This window comes from Antedon bifida, chromosome 11 (assembly GCF_963402885.1).
Source record: "Antedon bifida chromosome 11, ecAntBifi1.1, whole genome shotgun sequence".
NCBI lineage: Eukaryota > Metazoa > Echinodermata > Crinoidea > Comatulida > Antedonidae > Antedon > Antedon bifida.
In genome coordinates this window covers 8,981,486-8,999,186 of record NC_136236.1, presented here as the reverse complement: position 1 = coordinate 8,999,186, position 17,701 = coordinate 8,981,486, and the positions used below count along the sequence as shown (strand labels likewise).

The 17,701-nt window shown below is 33.7% G+C and overlaps 1 protein-coding gene across 1 annotated transcript; it reads left to right on the top strand.

Moving 5' to 3' along the window:
- The first annotated feature begins 1,774 nt into the window (after nucleotides 1-1,774).
- Nucleotides 1,775-17,281, top strand: LOC144855180 (uncharacterized). Its single transcript, XM_078712997.1, has 5 exons — nucleotides 1,775-1,815; nucleotides 14,809-14,878; nucleotides 15,017-15,110; nucleotides 15,862-15,966; nucleotides 17,096-17,281. The coding sequence occupies exons 2-5, from the start codon at nucleotides 14,871-14,873 to the stop codon at nucleotides 17,279-17,281; spliced, it is 393 nt and encodes a 130-aa protein (XP_078569123.1). The 5' UTR covers nucleotides 1,775-1,815; nucleotides 14,809-14,870.
- The last annotated feature ends 420 nt before the right edge of the window (nucleotides 17,282-17,701 follow it).

Genomic DNA, 17,701 nt, shown 5'->3' with positions numbered 1-17,701 from the left:
TTTTTCATGATTGGGGATAATACATCTTTAACGTAAAATTTCCATCAGCCTACAATATAAATATTAATTTAATAATATTATTTTAAAAAGTATAAAAAACATACACTGTGCATAGGAATTCCTACTGTACATAATCATTTTAAATTCAAAAGTAATACATGGCATAGGCCTACACAAGCGTGGCTAGGCTAGCCATATAACTACAATACCTAGACCTAGGCCTAAATATCTACTATTGGGTCGTAGACCTAGGCCTAAATATCTTTAAAATGCTATTGGGTTCTTAATGTAATTACTTAGTAGGCCTAGGCCTAGTATTTATTAATTAATGTCAATCAAAGTTCGTATTTAGTGTAAATTCTTTTTACTGTTGTGAGACTGAGAGCCTGTGAAAGTAACTCGCGGTTTGGAAATTCTACAGTATTATGTTGTCACGCATCAGTGAGCTGACTTACCGAATACCGAAGAGAGTCGATTGAGGTCGAAACGAACCGATGGAGGAACTCTCGTACGGAAAAAAAAATCGTGACCGGACCGGATCACTTGTGATCAAGCCATCAGCCAAGATGGCGAAAGCTAAAGAATGTGAGTAATTTCTTTTGGATTTGTCAAACAAAATGATTTATTTATTGAATATTCATTAGTCATATCCATAATATAAACTTTGGGGCCGTCTTTATAGTCGGGTGGATTAGATTATGGGGTTCGAATCCCATGGGTAATTTGTGTTTACGTTATAATGACGGAGAGAGAGAGAGAGAGAGATAATAAATAGAGAGTTAGGTTTAGTTATATTGCGGAAGTAACTATCTTTCACTTATGTACGAACAAACATTGCTTCCGCGTATGCGTGCCCTCATGCGGCAGCATTTTTGTTTTCAATCATGCTAAAAAATTAAATATAGAACATACATGAGAAGATGAAGTTATGCTTGTTGCCTTTCGCGCCGCTGCTTTAGCCAGCTATATCACCAGAGGACTACTCATTCAGAAGCTATATCAAGCGGAAAGCTTTTTATCTATGGCCGACATTTTTGGTATTTTGTAAACTCGACTAATATATAGGTCCAAGCTTCTGGATCCAAAAAACGTCAGGGAAAAGAGCTTTATTGGTATAAGTAGTAAAAATTATGATTTCAACACTAGTTTTATGTATGATGCTGCAAAATAGTCAATGCAATGATATACTTACTAAAAGTCTATTTTATTAAACTAAAGATGATTTCATTTCCGTCTGTTTGGTAGTCATGCGAAACCTATTTTTTCAATGATAATGGCCGAGTTCATAATCACAATAGCCATACACTTTATTGTTTATAGGCAAAAAGCTACGGTTGTACAGAAGAAAGAACACATATGTATGGGTTTAGTAAATGTAGCCATTATACTGTTTGAGTTTCGTATAATTATATGTAGTTGTTGTTTAGCTTCTACTGTTTCTACTGGTTAGTTTTACCCTACATTTATGCTAGTATAAATTATATTCTGAATTTAATACAGCATACGTCATTGTTGTTCGTCAACATGATGATTTCAACTCTAGTTCTATAAATATATGTATGATAGTAGTCAATGCAATGATAGATATTAACTCAAAGTCTATATTCAACTAAATATTTATTCATTTCCGTCTGTTTGATAGTCATGCGAAACCGAGTTCACAATCACAATAGTCCTACAGTTTATTGTTTGAACAAAAAGCTACGGTTATACAGATAAAAGCCTAAATATGTATGGGTTTAGTAATGTAGCCATTATACTGTTGGAGTGCCGTGGAATTATATGTAAGTTGTTTAGCTTCTACTGTTTCTACTGGTTAGTTTTACCCTACATTTATGTTAGTATAAATTATATTCTGAATTTAATACAGCATACGTCATTGTTGTTTTGGATTTTGTTCACTATACTGTTTTCATTTCTTGCCTCTCGTTGGTAGGTATTTTCTCTGTTTGGCTAACAGTGTATTTATATTAATGTGACAATGCAGTAGTCAAGTTTACTTATGTTTTGATTTCAAATTTATTAATAAGGTTAATATTTTCAATCAATGTGCAGTTTTACAGTTATCGTGACGAATGTTTAATTAATTCAGCGAATGAATATATTACATTTATCTTAACTTGTGTTTTGGCTTTTAATAGAGAATCTATAATATAATAAATACGTTTTATTGTTTGTTTTTCGTGCGCACATAATAAAATAAAACTAATTCGTAACATTCACAAATTAGAGATACTTTTTTGTGATAAATATGATTTGTTGGTTGGTTTCCGGGTACGCGTGACCTCATTCTGCAATATTTATGTTTTCAATCGTGCTAAAACAGAAAACTTTAGAGGGTGTTATCGAGTCAATTGAATATGCCTGTTATCGTTATTGCGATGTTGTTTTGGTCACAGTGTATGTCGGACTCTATCCTCCAATTCTCTTTTCGTTTATATGTTATTTGTTAAATACAGTTTTAGAAAAATGAATTATAATGAATTCCATAGAAATTCCCTAACAACTGAAAAAGGGTTTTAACCCTGAAACAAGACAAATGATCAAAGTACCTGTATTCTATTTATTGTAAATCAGTTTATATTGGTACATTTTACGTTGAGCATTTATTCATCATCAACATTAGTTGACATGTTGATACAATGTTATACATTTAATTATAGGCTCACACCTTAAGAAAAGATGTATATTTTAGTTTGGCTGGTAGGCATATTAACTCCCTCATGCATGTATTTGAATAGGTACTCATGATTATAGTCAACTTTAAAGTGTTGTATAGTTTCAGTAAAACCGGACCGGAAGAAAATAAACTTTATTTTGTAGACTGAAGAAGTGAACGGCATTTGCATAGTCTAGAGCTTTATTGCTAGTACATGATATATAATCCGTCAACATGATGATTTCAACTCTAATTTTATAAATAATACGTATGTTGTTACACGGTAGTCAATGCAATGATAGACATTTACTCAAAGTCTATTATTATTAAACTAAATATTCATTTCCCTCTGTTTGGTAGTCATGCGAAACCTATTTATTTTAAATGATAACGACCGAGTTTACAATCACAATATCCCTACACTTTATTTGTTTAAACAACGCGCTACGGTTATGCACAAGAAAACTTCAGATAATATGTATGAGTTTAGTAAACGTAGCCATTATATTTGGGTGTCGTGAAGTTATATGTAAGTTGGTTTAGCTTCTACCGATTAGTTTTACCCTATGCTAGTATAAATAAGTTTGGTAGTCGAGTGGTTATGACACTTGACTGTCACCCAGGTAGTTAGGACACTTGACTGTCACCTAGGCGGTTAGGACACTTGACTGTCACCCAGGTGGTTAGGATACTTGACTGTCACCCAGGTGGTTAGGACACTTGACTGTCACCCAGGTGCTTAGGGCACTTGATTGTCACAAAGAGAGACCTGGGTTCAATTCCCCACAACGCTTAGTCTACTCAGATGTAAATGAGTACCTGGTTGAAAATACTAGGGAGGATATGGCGACGTAGAAAGGATTTGGCTACCCTACCACATAATGCCTGGGGCATGTCGAATTAGCTCATTATTCTATGTTCAGAATTGAATACGGTACCTTTACCTTTTTAGTATAAATGACATAAACCGTTTTGGATTTTGTTTATCCATGTTTTTTTGTTGTTTTTTTTTCATTTTCTCGCCTCTGGTTTGAATTGCCCCGTGTGGGATGATTAAAGAATTTTCAATTGAATTGAATTGTTGGTATGTATTTTCTCTGTTTGGCCATTCGTGTATTTATAATTATTATTGTGACAATGCCGTTTCAATTTCATTAATAAGGTTAATATTTTCAATCAATGTGCAGTTTTACAGTTATCGGGACCATTGTTTAATTCATTCAGGGAAGATATTACAGTTATTTTAGCTTTTGTGTTTACCTTTAATAGAGAGTATTATGTTAAGTGTCCTCGTTTGTTTGTTTGTTGTAGACAACTAATTTAAAATAAAACCAATTCGTCACTTTCACAAATTATAGATACTTTTTGTGATATCATATAATTTTCCTGACACTTTAGGATTGGTTTACTTAGTTTAGTGGCTTCCGGGTACGCGTGCCCTCATTCGGCAGCATTTTTGTTTTCAATCATGCAAAAAAAAAAAAACTATAGAGGGCGTTATCGAGTCAATTGAATATGCATGAGGAGATGACGTGATGCTTGTTGCTTTTTATTATCGTGAATAGCGATGTTCTTTTGGTCACATTGTGTGTCGGCCTCTAGTCTCTACAATACAGTTTTAGAAAAGTGAATAATAATAACTTCCTTTGAAATTCCCTAACAACTGAAAAAGAGTTTTAACACTGAAACAAGACAAATAATCAAATTACCTGTATTCTATTTATTGTAAATCAGTTTATATTGGTAAATTTTACGTTGAGCATTAATTATTCATAATCAACATTAGTTGACATGGTGATAAAATGCTAGAAATGTAATTATTGGCTCACACCTTTTAAGAAAAGATGTATATGTTAGTTAGTATTCACCACCTCATACATGTAATTGAATATGTACGCATACTAAATAGTCAAATTTATAGTGTTGTCTAGTTTCAGTACTAATCGGAGACCGGACAGAAAATAAACGTTTTGTGGAATGCAGAAGTGAACCGTATTTCCATAGTCTAGAGCTTTATTGCTAGTACATGATATATAATTCGTCAACATGATGATTTCAACTCTAATTTTATAAATATAGATATTTACTCAAAGTCTATTATTATTTAACAAATATTCATTCACTTCCGTCTGTTTGGTAGTCATGCGAAACCTCTTTATTTTGAATGATAACGACCGAGTTCACAATCACAATTAAACAAAAAGCTACGGTTATACAGATAAAAGCCTAAATATGTATGGTTGTAGCCATTATACTGTTGGAATGTCGTGGAATTATATGTAAGTTGCTTCTACAGTTTCTACTGGTTAGTTTTACCCTACATGTATGCTAGTATAAATTACATTTGTTGTTGTGGATTTTGTTCACTATTTTTTTATTTGCCGTAGTTAAGCTTATTTATTTTCAATCAATGTCCAGTTTTACAGTTATCGGGACCAATGCGGCCGTTCCAAGGCAAAACAACGTAACTACAAAATGTTGCTTTTCGAGAAAAATTGAATTAAAGTTTGAGTGTTTGCATTTCAACAACAAATTATCGTAATGATGTGAAATTTTGCATGAGTATATATAAATAATAATTATTATTAAATAGGAAATGTTAAATAATTTAAACAATTTGATCAAAAGTTATTACCACTTTTAAAAGATACGTTGTTTTGCCTTGGAAATGACGTGCATAGAATGAAAGTCATTTCTGAGGCAAAACAACGTAACTGCGATATTCTGTGGCAAAACAACGTAACTGTGGTCATTCCATGGCAAAACAACGTAACTGTGATGATTTTAAAAACAATGGATTGAAACTCTTTTTTAACAACAGGGAGGGCTGCGATCACTAATAATGCCTACGAACTAGGTTGGCTTAACAAAGAGTGCATTTGAAGCTAGACTTAGCCATTTTGATCTACTGTTTATGATATAGACTTACTTACATTATTATGTTATAGCCTACCTACTAGCCTGCTACTACAAGGCCGACGTACAACAATGCAAAAACGGCCGTCCTACTAGCCTAGGCCTAGCCTAGTTCCATTCACAGTACTGGGGTACTAGGCCTAGGCTAGATTAGGTAGGTCTGTCAAAAATAATAGCATAGCCTAGCCTAGTTTCAAGCTTGCCTGAACTTTTTCGTAAATAAATAAATTTTAATACATTAAATTAGTTGTCTGGCCTAATAAGCCTAGTATTGTTTAATATATCTTTTACTTTTAGTTAAGATCGTTGCTATGCATATCGTCATGCATCAGCGGTTTCTGTCTGAAAATTACGTAACTTAGCTGATTGTGAGAATTTGAAGCGAAAATCGTATGCATTTCCGTGGCAGAACAACGTATCTGGTAGATACGTTGTTTTGCCTTGGAAAATACCAGAATTATTTGTTTTTTTGCTTAAAGATACGTGGTACTATCTCTAAAAATAATGATCTCTGAAACCTGAAATTTTTACAGGTTGTTCATAAATTTGTAATAATTCCCCAAATGTAAAAATCTCAAAATTGACAAAAATGCGAGTTACGTGGTTTTGCCTTGGAACGGCCGAATGCTTATTCATTCAGGGAATATATTCCATTTAGTTTAGCTTTTGTTTTGACTTTTAATAGTGAGTCTATAATGTAAAGTTTCCTTGTTCCTTGTGATAACATATCATTTTCCTGACACTTCAAAGTTGGTTTACTTAGTTAAGTGGCTTACAGGTAGCTATATAAGCTGGGACCCATCATGAAACGTCAAAAAATAAACATGAATATTCATTAGTCATATCCATAATGCGTGACGTAAGAATTGAGCTAACTAAAATTCGCTAACGCAAACGTTTTGTGTATGGGTTTAGTAAGCGTAGCCATTATACTGTTGTATCGTCATAAAGTTATATGTAAGTTGTATGCTAATATAAATGGTGTTTGGTAGTACACTTAGTTAGGATACTTGACTGTCACACAGAGAGTTCAATTCCCCACAACTCCCAGTCTACTCAGTTGTATGAGTACCTGGTTGACAATACTAGGGAGGATAAGTCGGCGTGGAAAAGAACCGGCTATCCTAACGCAAAATGCCGGGGCAGGTCGAATTAGCTCCTAAAGTCTGTTTTCTTGTCGATGTTAGTCGACTCTATCATCGTTAAAAGTTCAAAAACGATCGTTTAAAAACGATTAGGTTGAAATGATAAAGATAGCGCGAACATTTGATTTCTAGCGTTGAACGTTAGAGTTGAAACTCCTGTCTTCTTTCTCGACGTCGCAGTAAGGCGAACAAAAGAATATAAGACTCAGCTGCATCTACTAGTAGGCTCACAGTGTATGAGACGTCGGCCTAATATCTCTATATAATGGTTCTTCGTTTTCAGTAGGCATATCTTAGCCCAAATAGCAGTTTAGACTAGGCTGAATACTTAGACCTACCTAATATCTCCACGCCTACTTTCCGGAACATCATTCTATAGTCACTTTGGCTAGGCTAGGCCTAGCTTTGACCGCACCGCGATGCAACCAAAATAATTGTAGTCAGCAGAAATCAATTATGTGACGTCATGTGCTATATCGCCAAGGTGATTGGTCAGTTCTTACGTTCTAGCGTTGCGATATCGATGGAGTTGAACTGGATTCAACTCTTGCGATTGTCAACTATCGTGTCTTGTAGAGTCGATTACTGTCGAGTATTACCCCTTTTCCTGTAAATTGCCGACATTTTGTATCGTCGTAAGTTAAAAAAGTACGTAAGTACTGTAAATCGGTAACATCTTAATGTTTACGTAGAACATCGCCGATTATTGTTAACGATTGCGTAGAATAACGTCAACAGGAAAACATACTTTACAGCTCATTACCCTATCTTTAGAATTGAATAAGTGACCTTTACCTTTTTAGTATATATTGGATTTTGTTCATCTATGTTTTTTTTTATTTGCTTGCCTCTTGTTGGTATGTATTTTATGTGTTTGGCCATTAGTGTATTTATATTATTGTGACAATGCCGTTTCAATTTCATTAATAAGGTTAATATTTTCAAGTAATGTGCAGTTTTACAGTTATTTGGACCAATGTTTAATCCATTTAGGGAATGTTACAGTTAGTTTAGCTTTTGTGTTGATCTTTAATAGGGAGTATTATGTTAAAAGTTTCCATGTTTGTTTGTTTGTTGTAGACACCTAATCTAAAATCAAACGAATTTGTCACTTTCACAAATTATAGTTACTTTTTGTGATAAATTAATTTTTCCTGACACTTCAGGGTTTGTTTACTAAATTAAGTGACTTCCGGGTACGCGTGCCCTCATTCGGCAGCATTTTTGTTTTCAATCATGAAAATGAATCAATAAAAATAAACTATAGATATTACCTCCAAATTTATTGCACATCGATGGGCACAAAAATGGCGCCATTTATAAATTTATTGATGTGACAATTTGAGGCCAAGTTTCTGTTCCTCCAAGCTAATAAACCACTTGTTTGGTTGAGATACATTGAAGACATCTGCATGATCTGGACCCGTGGTGAAGAAAATCTGGATTCATTTCTTCTGAATATTAATTCAGTTCACCTAACTATCAACTTTACAGCTACTAAATCCACTAGTAGCGTTGACTTTTTGTACACTATAGTGACCATAGGAAATGTTACACTCAAAACTGACCTATTCCGTAAACCCACGGATAAAAATATGTACCTGCTACCTAGCAGTTGTCATCCCCGACACTGTACCAAAACATACCGTACAGTCAAGCATTACGTATCAGACGTATATTTTCTTCAGATTTAGATTTTCAGAATCGTACAGAAAACTAATCGGATATCTCCGGAATATAAATTACAAGAAGAAATACATTGAAACTGCTATAAAGAAAGCAAAAGATATTACTGTGTACTTAAGAGTGCACGTTAAAGAGTTTGGTACACTAATAAAAAAAAGGGGATTTTCTCTGGCTGCCGTGTGTCCGTGGAGGGCCTACTCCGATTTCCTTCAGTGTCCAGTTAAGCTTGAGGACCAGAATAATACATTTAACTTTTAAAATTCGTTCTCTTTCTCGGATAGAGTATTCACTTGTGTTTTTTTAAGGTAGTAATTAATTTGCTTTTGGCTAAAGTGCGTTTCTTGATGTATACTAACTATATATTCTGGCTTTTTTACTGTAGTTCCTTTATTGTTTAACATTCTCCTAATTTGTTTTTTTATTACCATTTGATTTTTTAAGACCCAAAAAAAGGCAAACAACCCATTTTTTCCTAGATCTTAATCTTCTTTCAATTTCATATATATGTTCTTATTTTTTCAAGATCCATATAATAAATTCCATCTTTAAACATATTTTAGTTCAATTTGTATATTATCTTTGTATATATTTGTCATTTTTTCTTTTTTTTAAAATTTGTTTTTTATGTCTATCTTTTTTTATAAGTTCCAATTGACTAGGTAAACCCAATACATCTAAATTTCTTGATATTGTTTTTACACTTATACTAATTATTGGATTTGTATACGTTGGATCTTGCATGCAAATAACTGTTATTGAATTTCCACATACCAGGATCTCGTCTTGGTTCATGCATGTATAATTTAATCGATACAGCCTGGTGGTCAGTTAAGATCGCAGGCCGAATGTCACAAGACTTAACATCCCCATTTAGTTCTTTTGATATAAACCAGTAATCTAACCTACGATAAATATTTTTAACTTTTTGTCGCCATGTAAATTGGTTTTTGTTTTCATTCTTTAACCTCCACACATCTAGGCCTATTAGTTTTATTCTTTTCATTAGATCTTTAAGTGTAAGTACTGATTTATCAGTTTCATATACACTCCCATTTTGATCTAATTTCGCCAAGTGCCCTCGGTCGGACGCCCGGCTCTATAAGTAATGTATAGGTCGTTTCAATCGATATCTGAGCACACCAGAATTGTCAATTTTCACCCACGATTTTGTCTTTGTCCACGATTATGTTGTATAATAAACATTCGTTTCAGGTTTGTGTACTTTGTTTTAACAAAAAGTTTAAACTGAAAAGTCGCTTTCGGATAAGCATGCCCTCATTCAGCAGCATTTTTGTTTTCAAGCATGCTAAGGCAGAAACTGCAGAGGGCGTTATGAATATACATAAGGAGATAAAGTTATGCCTGTTGGTTTTTTTGTTATCACAAATAGCGATGTTTTATGGTCACAGTATAATCGGCTTCTCTCCTTCAATCCACTTTACATTTATCTGTTATTTATTAAAATATTTGTTTTAGTTATAAAAGTTCACATTCATATGAACAACGTACATACTTTTTGAAGCAATGTTTAAACTCTACAAAAGGCGCAACAATTTCGCCACACCTTAGTTTTCATTAGGCCTATATTGGGAAGTAATCTGACTAAAGCATTGTTGTCAATCAAATAAACGCTATTTGAACACCATGTATTTGCGGCCTTTTTAAAAACGGGTTTTAAAGAATTTATTATATCCTGGGCAATGACATTTCAACAATTAATTTGGAGAAAATTATCGAAATTGTATCTTCTTTTTATTATTTATTTTCTATTCCATTTATATATATTTTTTTTTTTTTGCAAAAAAGTGATTCTAAAATGAGAAAATACTTTAAAATACGTCGTTGTTGACAACGAAAACATTCACGGTGTATTTAAACTTATAATTAGAATACGTCATAATACAGTTATTAGGGAGGTTTCGCAACCTTAGGAATACGATAACTAGTACGTCATAAAAACGTATTCGCATAATGGCAACGACATATTGAGAGCACGTACTGTCCAAAAATATGAAAGCGGCGGTAAAATGTAAACCAAGTACAGGTACGTATTATTTGAAGGCGTAAAATCAGATTGATAAAGCACACGTAACAAAATTAATAGTGCAGCGGGTACTGAACCAACAGGAATTTACTTGCTAACTACTGTGGAGTAGCTTTGCGTCAGGCAGTTTTGCCCTAATTTGTACTAAGTACATTAAGAAAACTTACAACAACAATTGGTCAAGGTGTATTTATCCCATGACCTCAAGATCTCTACCATGGCGTTCATACATCTAGATCACAAAGCTGGCAAGGGTGAGATTCGAGCCTAAGCAGGATTGTTATTGTGTAATTACTTGCGAATATTTTCTCAATGTAGGCCTACATAGTACAAACGTCCGAGTAGGGCAAAACATCTGACAAATATGTGTTTATTATTATGATCATAATCATTCTTTATTTAATACAAAAATGTGATAAAATAGATCAAAATCTATAATAGTTTTTATTTTCGATATATACGCCAGCCACAAACACGAAAAGATAGGAAACAGTTTGGAAATACTATTGTTATTACCTCTCTATCTCTATTATCAAATCAATCTACTGATGAATTGGACCGTCTGTTTAAAAGTAGCAACTTACTAGTACCAATGTAACACTGGTATAACGTAGGCCACATCGGATCACACACGATCGAATAATTAGGAAGGTTTATATTATATATTCAACTCATTAGATTATTGCCATGTCCGTACTATTTAGTATACCGTACATTATACAAAACTGTCGTTCGGTATGTGTAGACTAGCAATGTTCACTTAAAGATGTTTTTTACCCCTAAAACATGAAAAGGTAATAGGTAATTTTGCAGTTTTAATCAAGTTAATCACTTTCGTAGTGTTTCACTTAAAAAGAAAAAATAAACGGTAAAATTCAATCAAAATCCAATCCTCATACTGTTTCAACTGATTATTTTAAAACTATCATTATCGTTCACTGCCACGGCGTATTTATACGTCAAAAATTGCGTGTCGCTACTTGCCAAGACGTAATACTACGTCAAAATCGTAGCACTTTTGTATTGTATGTAGAATCGCTGGCAGTGGTGATTGGAATAGGAATTATCGCATGGCAGTTTATGAATGATGTACGTAAACGATAATCTAAAAATAAATGTCATATGTTTGTTTGTGTTTATTCCCTCATGCATTGAATATGGTTGATACGATGGCGCCCTCACACTCAATATAATCATCTCAAACATGTCATAAATTGCGCTAATAGTAAATAAAAATAATAAAGGATGAAATGATTCAGTGTGGTTTACTGTTTTTATCTCTCGATGATAGGGTGGGTCAGAGGATGGGGGTCAGATATTGACCCCAGCTTGTGACGTCATTGGAAATAAATACTATAATTACGCTATAATAATAATAATCATTTTTTATTTTAAAATAACACAAAATGGCATGTAATACACAGCCGGTCATTTCTCATCTCTTTGGATTACCGGTACACATTTTATTTACTCGTGATATGCTTTGAAGCAGTTGACTACACAGAGGGAGGGTCTTTGAGGGCAGACAGGACAGTAGTAGCGTGTTTCTTTTCTAACCTGTGCATTTGCGCAGACAACGCATCTTTTGGCACGATTGGCTTTCTTTTCCGAAGCTGGCAGCACATCAAGGTAATGAAATGCGGCCCCGGCCGGGGCAGGTGGGATTGGGACTGGGTCCCCTTTCTCCTGAAGAGCAGTATATGCATCTCCTAACAAACTAACTGCCAGACTGTCACGAAATTCCAAAAGTGACATATTTTTCCCGGTTTTATCTTTATACATTATATGGGAATTTATAATACACATCTCGATTATATGTAGGCCTATCTTTTTATACCAGCGAAGCGTCTTACGTAAAGAAGAATAATAAGACAACATCTGGTCGGACTTGTCAATACCGGACATTCCCATGTTGTAGTCGCCAATAATATTTGGTTTGTTCTGAATTTTACCATTTCGATTCGTAACATCGACCATCTCAACTCTGTGCATGTTCGATATTGTTAGCACGTCTCGTTTGTCCTTCCATTTACAAACGACTACTGATTCGGACCGTTTCCATTCAATTTCTCCTTTCTTCAATTTTTTGTTTACCACATCCTTGGGGTTTTCGATGCGATCAAATCTGAGCGTTCCACATAAGTATGTAGAATGCTGGGTTAGGTGTTTTGTCAGCCCTACAGAAGGTAATCTTTCATAAGTTCTAAAACTATAGCTGCAGTCAGTCCTAGGTCTTCATTATCTTCAATAAACCCAGCTCCAGTGTATATAGCGATTTTTATGATCATACCTCGCGATTCACATAGTTCATAAAATTTCACCCCATACTTGTGGCGTTTATTCTTTATGTACTGTCGAAATAGTAGCCTGCCGCGCCAAAGTACCATTGATTCGTCAATGCACAATTTCTTTGTTGGATAATAAATGTTCTTCATCGTGTCATTGAAATGATCCACAAGAGGTCGTATCTTGTATAATCTATCATCATGATGTGCTTCATTATCAACGAAGTGCCAGAATCGTAACATTAGTTGAAAACGGTTACGGGACATAACACCGCCGAATAATGTGTTCTTGTACAAGACATTAGAGCTCCAGTAGTGCTCCAATGTTGGTTTATTATTTGGACCAAGTTGAATCATTAGAGCAAGGAACTTCTTCATCTCAACTGCGTTCGTATTGTACCAGGCATGCATACGTGAAGAACGTTTCAACGGTCTGTTTTTATTGATCTCCGATATAGCATATTTGTTCATTTCGGTAACCATCATATCTATTATCGGTGGCGTAATAAACAATTCAAAAAAATCAAAGGGTGATGCATCATCTGGCATTTGGATTTTTAATCCAGGGATCTCTGAAAATATAAAATCTGGTGGGTCCTCTGCAACGTCTGTCCATACATGATGCCCACCACCACGGCGAGCAGCAGCACCACGGCGAGCAGCAGCACCACGCGGCACACGACGAGGTGCACGACCACATCTTGGACTTCCTACTGGAGATGCATTCCTTCCGCGACCGACTGCTCGTCCGCGCCATCCTCTCATTCTTGGGCCACGCCCGCGGGGTACAGGTCTACCACGCATCACCACTGCTGGGCCTACGTCTGTGTCATCCGAAGAAGTGATACTATGATCACTATCTGCATAATCACTACTCATGTCATCTTCACTATATTCATCAATTGATCGCATATCAGAATCTGTATCTACATCATCTTCATCGTCTGCCATAAGTATAGCTATAGCTTGGTCAGCACTAATGTTTTCCGCCATTGTGAACAGCAATGTGGGCAATGATGTACCGCATGCACGTGGAAAATGACGTATGAGCGTGGACAATGACGTATATGAACAGTTTGACCGATTTTAGCGCGGAAAATCCCCGACGTATATTTACGTTCCTGGCAAAGTCAATAAAATTGTTGGACCATTGCCAGTGACGTATTTATACGTCTCAACGGTTTTTCCCGCCATCGTATTTTGAATGACATCATGATAGTCTGTGACCAGATGTTACACTTTCAAACTGTAATTTAATATGTAAACGGGACTTGGCACTGGGACAGAAATTACGGAAAATGCCTTGGCAGTCAATGTGTTAAGCAAGTATGTATAAAATATACATTGATTGAAAGCAACGTATTTATGTTAGAGTGGAATATCTTGTTTCTATATTATTGTACGTTGTACTGGCCAATGTTAGCCAAAATATAATACATGTTATTCAGGACTACATTGCCTCCTCATGGGTAGGATATCTTTCGTAGTATTCTGCTTGGATGAAATTATGAATTTAAAGTAAATGTAAATGCATTTATCAGACTATTCGGGTTTTTAAATATTTAGGCCTATTATAATATACAGTTTTGTCTACTAAAATAAAAATAATTCTAAGAGTCCTCAAAGGTTTTTGTAATACCTATACATTTATTCTCTACAACAAGTTAAACGAGTATTATAGGAGAAACAACATTTTAATTGTAAAATTCACAAAAGTGAATAATGTATTATTATAAGGTATTCCTGACAAAGCTAGTCTTATTAATTATTGTACTTAACAGTTCTATCATTGTATGATTGAATGATCTGTAAAACACTACCAATATGGGTAAATGACAAAAGTCAAAAATAATACTTATTAAATGTACAGATTCTCATTATGAGTAATAGTCACACATGTGTTGGTGTTACATTTATGCAGCTGGGCTTCATTATTTTCCTTAAATGTTGTGTACCAATTAATTAGTATTACATTACTTTTTTTAAGGATAATTTCATATTTCACATTTATGTCAACATGCACAAAATATATTATTGTCGCATCAAAAGACATTAATTATATCATCTTCATAGAAACAAATCAAACGAAACCAAGAAAGAAAAAAGCTAAATGAAGACTCAGTATAGTAATTAAGATGTGGAGGTGAGTTGTAAAGTTGAAGATAAACAATACTATATGCCTACGAATATTAAATACATTTTCGAACGAGACTATAAACAAAGGTATCATTATTTTGTTAATGTATTGATGTAATTCATGTTATATCCTTTACCTTTACAGTTACAGATTAGAAAATGCACTCGAGAATAATGACTTGCAACAAATTAAAGAAATATGTAAAAGAAAGCCAGATATTTTGAAAACCAAATATTGGGTAAGACAAAATAATGATAGGACTCCCATATTACTAATAACAAATTATTTTCATTCAATTAGTTAGTCAATTAGCCTAGACCATTACATGTATGTAAATTGTAAAACTGTATTCATTATGCCTATATTCAAATGTAATGATTACTGTATAATACCCTGGATCAATAACACATGCTTCATTGACGAATGTTGCAAATTAAATAAACTTAGTGACGATATTAATCAGTACTTAGGCCTATTGTTAATGTTTGTTTTAAATAATGAGATCGGTGTGTACAGTTACTGTAGAGGGTTGGCCGATTAGGTAGACGGTCAGAATGACAGTTTCAAGTCAAGAGCCCATTTTGTGTATGTGAATAAAAAACTTCAAGAGCATAATTGAGTTCATCTACATCCAATCTAGTAAGACTTTTTCGAAATAATTATACAGATAATTCATAATAGTGACTACAGTAGACTAACATTTCTTTGACAGTCGACAACAACAACTATGTATTCACTTTTTCGCTTATCATTATAGTTATAACAACTATTTACTTCAGGGTTGTACAATAACTGTTTGTTTGTGCTTTTGTTTTTCATGATTTGTAAGATTAACATGTTATTAAACGTAGTATAAATTTAACTGATTTTAGTCATATAATAACAGTGTTGAATTTACAACAATTGTCAATTTGACATGAATAAAAAACATGTTTACATTACACCTGTAATCTATATTTATAAACTACATGATTATGATTTCTTTCTAGAATGGAAACACTCCACTACATTTGTATTTACGATGGTCCAACCCTACAACAGAAATAGTGGATTATCTCATACAACACGGCGCATCAGCAACGTCACAAAATGAGGTAACATACAATTTTAGGAGGTCTATTATGCTAGTATTAATAAAACATTATCGGTTCAAGCAAACATCTATATTCCATTTATGACGTCTCTTTTATAATTATATGAATTATTTAGAATTAGGTATTGCAAATTCAAAAACAGTTATTAAATAAAAAATAAATTAATTAAAAACTATATTATGCAGACATGCCATGAACGATATGTGTTTGTAAAAACAATTATTCCATGGTATAACTAAGTGCGTCTCGCCAATTATGACGTCATATAATCGATTGTCATTCACACATTTGTATTACAATTATAGTAGTTCTTCAATTTATCTGTCTATTTTTTTTTAAGCTGGTTAGAATATAATTATTATTCTTGAACTAATTTCATTGGGTCTTAATTTAACATAACAAAACAATATGAATACATTACATGAATATGACTTCTTTCTAGTATGAAGACACTACACTATAATATGTATTTGCGATATTCTAACAGCAATAGTGACTTGTCTCACATAGTATGGCGCATCAGTAACATCACAACATGTAGTAATGTACACACAATCATAGTGGTCTTTATGTAATTATTATAAAAACAGTATCTGTTCCAGCAAACATCTCTATTTCATATGTATTTTATAATTAATATTAATTATTTTGAATTATTTATTGCGAATTTTAGAAGCAGATATTGAATGAAACAAGAAATGAAGACATGCCATAACCGACATGTATTTTTAGAAACAATATTACATTGCATAAAGTCAATTAATATCAATTCACACATTGTATTACAATTATAGTAGCACTTTAATTTATCTGTCTAGTCTGTTTAAGTTGGTTTATATAATATAAAAATCAACTCTTGAACTATTTTATTTGGGTCCTATTTTATAAAGGCGTAGACAAGTAGACTGTTGCGTTGACGTTGGTCAGTACGGTATGCTATGTAACAAGCTATGTGTGGTAAATAATGTACGAATGAATTTAGCTGGTTTTTATTGTTTTGTACACTCAGAAGATTTTGTCATAACAATGTACAATTTACAACCATTATCAATGTGGCATGACCGAAATATATGATTACATTACAGCTGGAATTGATATTTACTACTACATGGTTATGATTTCTTTCTAGCTTGGAGACACTCCACTACATACGTATTTACGATATGCCAACCCTACAACAGAAATAGTGGCTTCTCTCATACGAAATGGCGCACAAGTAACATCACAAAATAAGGTAACATACAATAATAGGTATATCATGCCAGTATTAATAAAACATTATCGGTTCCAGCAAACATCTCTATTCCATTTATGACCTCATTCATATTAAGTATTACTTATTTATAATTATTTATTGCGAATTCTAAAAGCAGTTATTGAATGAATGAAAAAATAAATGAAGACATGTCATGAACGACATGTGTTTGTAGAAACAATTATGACATCATAATACTCTCAAACAAAGCACTAGCCGCACGATTATTACAGTTCTCTATCCTCGGTATGAGATATGAATCTGTAGTAGATATTAACGTTCCGATAATCATTGCAAAAAGGATAAGATTTATCTTGCGTTGGAAGTTATACGAATACACATGGAGAATTATAAAGTACTGCAACTAGGCTCTATGATATCATTTCTAATCATACCGTCATCGTCACCCGTCACACGAACCGGCGAATCGTCATTTAGGCGCGAAATTTGTTTTTGTATATTTAGAAAGTATTTATTCTA